We start from the raw sequence: 9,862 nt of genomic DNA on the forward strand, positions 1-9,862 counted from the left end.
TCCTTATTACAACCTCTTTCTCTCTCTTTTGTTTCTCTCTATAGAGTAGTTGAGAAGACACATTGCAAGCTGCTCTGATGGACCATCAGGTCTGAACTCATGGAAGTGATGACACTAAACAGTGCAATGAACATTTTCTTTATTTATGTACTATTAAAAGAACTGTAAATGCAATGTAAAGACACACAGCCACACATATCCCACAGATACTTTACTTGTGTTCTTCTCTTTAATACACCATCCACCTTAAACTATTCCTTGTCAGGAGTATATAAAAAAAAAAGAAAGAAAAAAAAATCACCCTCCAGGATTAAAAGGATTTCCTTCTGTATATAATTTCTTTTGTTGCATTGCTATGCAAGCTCACCTTCTTTTTAGCTATGTTCATATTCATGTCTGTTTTTACTGGTCTGTTGTACTATATGTGAATTAATAGGCTGTGGTGCCATATATTAACTTTTAATTGTGTAACTTTTATGTTTAAAGTTTGCACTGCAATTTTATTTGGTGATAAGCACAAAACTCTACTCCTCATGACATGAAGAAAAAAGAGACTGAATGTGTGAAGAAGGTTTACGTCCTGTAAGCTACTTTGGATAATGCTGGATGTAAAGGAGTATGTTAGGTGGTTTTCCATTGGGGTGTAGAAATGAGAAAGTGACAGGCAAAACTGATGTCAGTGAAGACATTAGAGACAGATTTAAACCTTTTAAAAGCAAGCAACATAGTTGCTCTTCCTATTTAAGAAGGGGTCAGAAGTTGGAAGTGTGAGATTCAAGAGTGAAAATGAAAACTAAAGGGAGCATGAGATGGCCTAGACCCTTTCACTAGAATGATACCCTTAGTATCTGCTTTGAGCCGTCCCATGCCACTAAGCAAAGGGGAAGAAAAACAAACCTTGCTACAAATAAAAGAACTTAAGGTGTTTCACTAAAGCTGTTTTTATTTTGCAGTTTTAAAAGAATTATTACTGTTAATTTCTCCAGCCCAAAATATAGGACAGAGATTTTCCAGGAGAGACAAACCATATAAACACAAGGGATGCCTAGTAAGAAGATAAGAATGCAATTTATTATTAAGACATATTCAGGCTGCTTCCAAAAAATTGAAATGTCAGAGTATCTTATTTCATCTTTCCAATACATGTACAGTACGATAGAGGATAAAGCTGCACCACTGAAATTCATGACATTAATTGTTTTGATGCAGTCTACACAACCCTTTCTGTTCCATACCTGAAGTCTGCAAGAGCTGAAGTTGGATCCACTAAATTTGTAGTAAAATGTTTAGTGTTTGGATGGAAAGCAATGGTCAAATTATTTTTGGCTTGCATTAAGAGTGTTTCAGGCAATACAATTCATCCAAAAAGTTGGATATAAGCAAAGGAAATCTTTGACCCGTGTTTTAGTGAGTGGCTTCAAACTACTATGATGAGGAAATAACGCATGTTTATACACTTTTTTAATAAATCAGACTCTGTAAGTGGACATTAATGACAGCATCCTGTCTCTTCATTAATTTTCATTACTTTGTCCAAGTCTTCTTTACCTGTCAAATCTCAAAGAGTAAATTCTCAAGCTTTTCTTAGAATATTGTGTGTGGCTAACCCACCCATTACTTCGATGCTTAATTTAAATATTGCATCTTAGAGCTTATTTCTGTTAGTTATCTGACCATGAACACAAGTTTCCATTGAATACTCTTTTTATATAACCAGTCTATGTTGTTTTATATTTTGCCTTGGAGCTCACCAGTATTAAGAACACTTTTTGTCATGGCAGAATTTTAGAAAAGTAAATTCCGATGCTAAGTATGTGTTGCTTTTCATTTCATTAACTTGTTCCATGATAAGATAAAACACTACAGCCATCAACTATTACTCAGCACTATTGAATATTGAAAAATGCTAGTTAACTCCCTTAAGGTCAAGACGAGTTATTTAGCAAGCTACAAACAAAAAAAAAGTTGAGGAAAAAAGTATGAATTTATTTACATATGTGACCAATGAGTATATGCCATTTTCCTGCTTATTGAAACACTATAGTTAAAAACATAACTTAAAATTGTGCAAAAATGTTCAAGTAAGATAAAAAATGCAGCGTAATTACATATACATGTTTTTTATTTTGGTATTACCATATGGAGAGAAGACTAATCAGAGTACAATTCAATCTTAATTCTCTGGAAAATGTTTAACTCAGTCACCAATAGTTGGTTTTTCCCCGTTTAATTCAAAAGCTTGTGCTGAGCTTTGGTGGAACACCTTACTCACTGTTCTATTCAAAATTCAGTATCATTAGAGGTTGATAAAGCCATTCCAATTACTTTCAAATATGTGTTTTATCTCTTCCACTGGAAAGTAAATGTGTGTCAGTATTAAAGCTGTTCAGTACCATGATATTCACTAACTTGTCCATCTGCTTCTGTACATTTTTGTTCATTAATAATTTGCTTACAGTATTACATAAGGTGTTGTTGTGTATGGCAAAGTGTTTCCATTATCTTACAGGTGATGTCTCTTCTTTTTTTTTCTCTCTCTTTTCTATACAGTGTACTTCCAATGAACCACAGTACATATTTTTTAAAATGCCATTTGATTTACTATTTTAAAAGAAGTATTCTTCTTTTTTTAAAAAAAAATTAAAACATTTATTGTGAATAATGTGTTTAAAGAAAAGGGATGTTGTGGCAGCACTTAGAATTGTTTTTTAATTTGTTTTTTTTAAAAAAAAATGTTTATTGGCTACAGTTTGTTCACAAAAAAGTATGACCTCTTAATGTGTTTCATTGGTATTGTTAGTGCAGCAAAGTTTAATTGGCATAAGAAGTTGGTTAATAGTACTGTTGAAGTGTGTATTGTATATTTACTGGGGAAAAAATAAAACATATTCACATTTCAAATCTATGTTAAAAGACCTTGAGTAAGGAGTCGATATGTGAAAACCCAAACAGGAATAATCAGGCAGTAATAACATAGACTGAGCTATAATCATCACTGTCCACTTACAGGTGACAAGGAACATTTTATACGCTGTTTTTTGAACTAAGCAGTAAACACTGCCTGTCCTAGGGGTTTCTCTTTAATGTCCTGTCTGTACTGGAACAGTTGTAGCGCTGTAATTGCACTGATACAGCTATTCCAGTGAATATTCTGCTTGTAGCTGTGTTCTCGCAGTGTGGGGGCTCTGCCTAGAGCCCACAGAGCAGTGGATGTGTAAAACCTGGGCTGAACCCTCACACCTGAGGTTTGGTACTGCTGGAGCTACTGCCAACCCAGTAGAGAATACCCTAAAATGTATGGACAGGTGCTAGGTCAATTTTTCTCAATCTTTGCACTGAATACCTGCTCAATTTTAAATGCAGGAGGGCTGAGGGACCAAATAATGAATTGTTCCATGTGCTTCAGTGGTGTATTGCTGTATGGGCAGCCATTTCAGTGATGCAAGGAACAGACATTTCCTATTTTTATATTTCTTTTTTATTTTTCTTTTTTTTTTTTTTTCCTCAAGTACACATCTAAGTCAGTAAATCTTTAGAATACCTTTTGATTGTCACCTGAAATGCAACAGAAACACCATTCCTTGGGAAAAGATAAGGTGCATGGAATGTTTTCGAGGATATTAATTTAACTACACACCAGTGCAAAAGGAAGGCATGACTTTGAAATAATTGTGTGTTGGTTTATGCTTGCCTCTCAGCCCATGCATTGCCAGCCACAAGAGGTGTGTACTGGGGCTGAGAAAGAGTCCTCACAACTGAAAGAGGAAAGGGAATAGGGTAGGGGGACATTTTGGCAGGAACTTTTATTTAAAAAAGAAAAATTACAGGCAGCTACTTTGGCTAGTCTACAGTGTATGCAGTTTGGGTTTTTCTTATGGTTGATGACCTTGTGGAGTTTTAGCAGGGGAACTAGAAAGAAAAAAGTTGACCTCCTTTTGTAAAGATTTTGGGGTACTTGTTTGCTGAGGGAAGACTTTTTAATTTCATTTTTATATTTTTAACATGTTTTGTGTTCGATCTATCTGGAACACATCAGCTAAAAAAATAATTTGTTTTTGAAAACCATGCGGGCAGAGAAAAATTCATTTAGGAGGCACATTCAAATAGCAGGAAAAAGGGAAAAAGTAATACTAACATAAGGAACACATACTGGTTTAGAAACAGCCAAGTCCTTCACAGTTTCACATGCAATTTTGAACAGTACAATAATATGTATAAACCTCATTACTTTTGGTTTCCATACCAAAACAAAGTACCCAAAGTCCATAGGAGGCCTAGATCCTTGGGACACTAAATCTGGTGCTTTGTTTTAAATATGTGGTTAATCCAGGCTAGTGAGAGAGGAGAATTCTTGGGGCTGTACGAGGCCCCATCCCTGGCTGCTCAGACCCCAGCAAGCCTCCAGCAGAGAAGCCCTCATGGCTTTAGGCTCAGTGGGTTCCAGTGGATCCCAGGCAGGTCAGCATGTAGAGGAAGGTCACTTCTCTGAGGATGGAGCTTTCAGGGCAGGGAAGGTTTTCAATGCCTGTGGCACCCTGGTGGTCTGCATGAGCTCACTTAGTCAGGCACGTCTCACATTTTGGGGCTGGCCTCCCCAGCTCTTAGTGCTCTCCTGCTGTGTTCTGTGCACTCAGTGCTGATGCTGTTCCCTGGATCTGGGGTGTCTGCCATGGGGGCTGCAAGAGCAGAAGAGCCATGGAGGTGCTCTGCATGCATTGATGTCTGGATGTATGGATAAATGCTTTATAAATTCAGGGGGAATGGGGACACAGCAGAGCAGTGGCACCAAACACCTGCTCTGCTGTGTCTAGCTGGTTTCCCTCTTCTCTTGAGGACTGAGCTCTTTCCTGCCAACACTCCTCCACCCAAATTAACAGGTACAACTCACATGGGACCCACAGGAGATGTAGGGCCATGCCCACATGCACAGTGGACTGGTTATTTGGAGAGAAGTAGCTCTGAGTTCCACAGCTGGTGTGAGAACTAGATTCCTCTTTAGCCTGACTTTATTTTACTGGATAGCTATGTCCAGGAAGAGCTAAGCATAAAATCAGTTCCTAGAGCAGAGCTCAGCATTGCAGCATCTCTTCTGGTGTGTGGTTCCTTATTCAGTCTGTTGTTCACTGCTGAATTCTCATCACATCCTGAGGACTCAGATGGCTTATGCTGACATCTTGGCAAGTGAGATTGTTCCTCTTGCTTTAGCAGAATGAAAACAAAATCAACCAAACAAAAACCAAAAAAAAAAAGCCAAAACTTAAACCTTTAACACAAAACTTTTAAAACAATGTTCAAAAATCCTAGAAAACAGCATTTCAGATGTATATTTGACTTTTTTTTTTCCTTTTTCTTGGTATTTTACTTTGGCTACCATTGAAATTATCAATTTGTTTTTTTCAGAGCTGTAACACTGTCCCTGTAACACCCCCTGCATTTTCCAGTACTTATCTTTCATCTGTAAAGAAGTTATGGTAGAGAATAATGACATTTGTATACTTATATTGTTCTAACTTTAAGCAACAAGGTGCACAGTTGCATTCAGTTCAATTGATCAAAGCCAGATGGGTGCAAAATGTTTGTGGGGATTTTTTTCTAAAAAAGCCTGCTACTATTTGTGCTGATATTTGTTCCCCGTTTATGCTGATCAGTGCATCTTTAGCCTTCAAGGATGCCATTAGTAATTCTCCTTTGTGTTTAAAAGCAGGAATCCATTGTGCAGCACTTGGAGAGCCACTCGGATGCAGGTAAAGAATATAACAGCTTGAGCAAGTGCTAATTAGAACCAATTAAAGTTAATTGACCTCCTTTGGCAGTAAAATGCATAATAGAACTTGCTCTGTCCTTGCAAAATGGAGATCTTGCCTCTAAGCATAAGAGTGAAGCAGGGTTTCATGTAGCAGCCCGTAGTAATTATGTGGGTATAACAACCAGGAAGCTGCTTGCTACAATTTGTTTTAATAACTGAGCTCTACTGTATCAGGGCAGCGCAATAAAAGTGAGATTTCTGCTCCAGTCTATTTAAAAACCTAATTTTTACAGAGCAAATGAGCATCCCAAGATACCGATACTAATCTCTAGGAATGAGTTGGCAGAAAAATAGAGTCCCTTTTATAGGTAAGTAATGGTGTGAGCATAAAAAAAAGGCAGTTTTACGCCTGCTGGTTGGAAATAGCCCTGATGCTCAGAGGTTGCATCTATCCTGGGCAGTGGTGGAAGCTCTGGCAGGCCTGCACTGATGATTTGTCTGGGTGAAAGGTCTGCCCACAGTTCAGTGGGGCTCCCCACTGAACCTTGCCATGAGGTTTCCTTCTGCAGACTTCTGTTGGAAAAGGGGCACTGGCATCCATCCAGCTGAGGTTTGTGGTGCTGCAGGACTACACCACTGCCAGGGGCAGCACTGTGGACATGGTCAGAGGTAGCCAAATAAAAGAGAGAGAAAGAGCAGAGGGAAAGAATGAGCGGTAGGAAATGCAAAATTGTCTGAATTCAAAAGCATCAGTGGTGGGTGCTAAACTGTACATCGCTGTGAAAAGTTGAAAAGCCATTTTTATTAGTAAACCAGAATTGATCCAGTTTCCATGACCATGCTTTGATGACTTTTTGCTTGGCAGGAACTGAATGCGACTGATTTTGCTGCTAACTTGGCCTTACTATGAACAGCAATAAAGGTGTTAGTCAGGTGGGGACTTTGATGTGACCAGTAACATCACTCTCCCTTCAGGGAATGTTCTGTGCTGGCTTGTTAATGAATTTCTTTCCTAATGAGTATCATTAAAAACCCTTTGATTAGCTATTTGTGTGAATGCCCTTCCTTTTTCCCCTAAGCTGCTACTTGCACGAGTGGCAGCAGGATTTTGCCCTAGGCAGAAAGCGTGCAGCTCTATTCCTCACCTCATGAATACAAGTCTGAGGCAAACAGCAACAGGAAAGAGGGTGAAAAGAAAAATAAGAAAAATTAAAAAAGACCTCACGGATGAGTTGAAGTTATTTTCTACACGTGTACAACCTGAGCAGGCACCAGCATTCAGATGGGACTGTCATTAGGGGAAATGAAGAGCAATAGGTGGTGATGTTGAAGCATGCAACAATAATTTACATACACCTCGAGTGCCAACAGGCAGAGAAACAAATAAAGCTATAACCTGGGGAAAGGGAATGCCAGAGAATAAATGGGCCGCAACGAGCAAACAAAAAATGCCATGTCATAAAATGTAGCAAAAACCTGGAAAACAAAATTAAAAACAAAACAAGGCATTTCAGATCCAAGGCACCTTAATGAGATATTGATGGCACAGAAATTGCCTACTCCTATGCAAGACAAAAGACTGAGAACCACAAAAACAATTAGGAAACAGATTTGGCCATCCAAGGTTTAATAGAAAGAGATGTGGCATAGCAGAGTACAATGAATCACCAATTGCCTGAAACACTTTCCTCTCCCAAGCTGCTGCAGAACTGTCTCCCCTGCTCCCAATTGTAAAATGACACTCACCCAATCCAGTCTGTATTTTAAATAAACCTCTGCCATTCCTTTCTCAGTCCCTCAGATCTCCCAGTGAATTGCAGACACTGATAAATAAATATTTTGTATTTACTCTGGTGTCACAGGCTTCAAACTACCTTCAGTCTACCCATCCCCTTCTTCCTTCTCTTTTCCCACCAGGCATAAACTTCATCTGCATATTTTCTACCTTGTTGTTAGGCATATAATGAGGCTTTTCTATTTTTGTCCTTCTTTGCCCAGAAAGCTGTCTTAGCCACATCACACTCAGGGATGTATAAAAGTTCACTTTATATTAGATCTATGTGGAACATGAGTTTTGAGTTTAAACTGGGTCACTGGGTGCCTTTAGAGCATTTGTAACTAAGGGAGAGCCACTGACTGATGAGTCCTGATTTGAGTGGCTCAGCCCTGTATTCAGAGCCAGGGAAATCCAGGGGAATGATCAGGGTTGCAGAAGGATTTCAGCCATGTGTCACAGCCCTGTCTGCTGTGCCACGCGTGATTTCCCCCATCGGCGTGAGCACAGAAATGCACCTTAAAACAGCTGGAACACTAAGTCACTCTCAACAGTGGTGACCTGCAAGGAGATCATGGGTCTGGGGAAATCTGTGGAAAAATCTTAGTATTTCCTTTAATTGAGATGAAGGATTAGTTTCTGTCGTGTATGAGCAGATTTTTTTCCCTTTGAAGGACTGCCTTTCTACTCTGTGCACTTTGCAGCCCTGGGACATTCACACATATTCTGATTTTCTCTACACAAATGTTAGGGTACATTAAGAACCTACTTCCAAACGTGGGGCTTTGAATTCCCTTCTATCATAGTTGATATGTTCTTTTAGATCTTTTGAGTTTCCCAAACCCCAAGTGTTTTCACAAACACTTATCACTAAGAATATTCAAATAACCCTTTCCATATTTTCATATACTTTGCAGTCTCCTCCAGACCCATAAAAGAGAACAGATATGAATTTCAGCTTTTGATTGCTGATATGTTACACTTCTGATTTCATGGAGGGATTTAGGAGGCATGATTTTCATAGAAGCCAATGTCAATTAGTTAATTGGAAACTTAACAGTAGAAGTACTAGACCTCTGAGATCTGGTAAGTACCCTTGTACTCTAGCTGAGAGTAAAACCTTTCAGTACTTGTGCAACTGCTTTTTCCTTAATTAATTGGATCACAGAATTACAGCATTTGGTAATATTTCTGGTAGAGTTTTCTGGGTGAACAAACTTTACTTTGAAACTGAGTTGCTCTGATCGGAAATTCCCACTTGGAGCAATATATTTAATTTTTGGGACAAATGAATTGGAAAGTGGGACAAGTGAATCTCACATGCCTTTATAGCAGTAGCAGCACTCTTGGAAAAAAAAAAAAATTAAAAAAAAATGCAGGTAAGCTCAGAGCCCTTTAGTGAATAAGTGTCATAAGACAGGAAAAGTTTGTTTTGGCAGGGATGTCTTTGTGCCTGCCCTGGCACCTCACTGGTGGCACTCAGAGCTGGAGCAGCCATGGGAGTGGAGGGCAAGGAGAAGAAAAGGAAAATGAGAGGAGAACAAAAGGCTGCAGTATTTAAGCAACACTTTTCAGGACAAAAAATAATTCTTCTTTATTTCCCTAGACGGTTCTATAACCCATTATGGAATCAGTACACAGAAATTCTCCTTTTTCCCACTGCCCATTCTCTTTCTTTAGATCTAGATGAATTTAAATACTTGCTCAGAAAAGAAAATTTCAGAAAAAGAAACCCCTTATGTTAAAAATCAAAACAATGTGGGTCTGCTCTCAGTGCAGCCCTCTGACTATCAATATTAGGATCTGTCAGTGAATTGATTGTTTGTAAACTCTTCCTAGTGCTGACAATAATAATGACAGAGTGCTCTTAATTGGTCCCAGGGAACAAAAAAGAGACACAAAATTCTCCCGTTTTTTTTTTTTTTAATGGTAAATAGATGGTTTTTTTCCCTCTACTACTCAATATTTTCATTGTAGTCTTAAGGGTGTTTTGAAGCATCTTACGCTGTTCACTTCCTTAAATCCATTTCTTAAACTGAATGCTGCTGAGCATGAGGCTGACATTTGGTGGTTCTCACGCAGTTTCTAATAGCTGCAGGGTGCTCATTTTTGGAAGCAGTTTTATGATGCTACAGAATGTCTTCTCTGCTTTTGCTGGCACATACCGTGCCATATAGCTGAAGCAGGAGCTGTCAGGACAGCGTGTCTCTATTTAGCAGACCATTGTTTGTCATCGAACAGATATTCTTGGAGTTTTTTCAACTGTAGCATTGTTGCCAATGGTTAAAATTTCAGAGCTTCATAAATGACTGTGCACAGGGAGATGAATCCAGCTGGCAAAC

General features: G+C 38.7%; 1 protein-coding gene across 1 annotated transcript in view; it reads left to right on the top strand.

Moving 5' to 3' along the window:
• ROBO2 (roundabout guidance receptor 2) overlaps positions 1-2,948 on the top strand; it is a 438,169-nt gene extending 435,221 nt beyond the window's left edge. Inside the window, exon 29 of the mRNA XM_058829219.1 lies at positions 45-2,948. Coding sequence (XP_058685202.1) covers positions 45-49 — 5 coding nt within the window. The 3' untranslated portion in view covers positions 50-2,948. The remainder of the gene's footprint in view (positions 1-44) is intronic.
• Positions 2,949-9,862: the final 6,914 nt, after the last annotated feature.

This window comes from Poecile atricapillus, chromosome 1, assembly GCF_030490865.1.
Source record: "Poecile atricapillus isolate bPoeAtr1 chromosome 1, bPoeAtr1.hap1, whole genome shotgun sequence".
In the NCBI taxonomy this organism is placed as follows: domain Eukaryota; kingdom Metazoa; phylum Chordata; class Aves; order Passeriformes; family Paridae; genus Poecile; species Poecile atricapillus.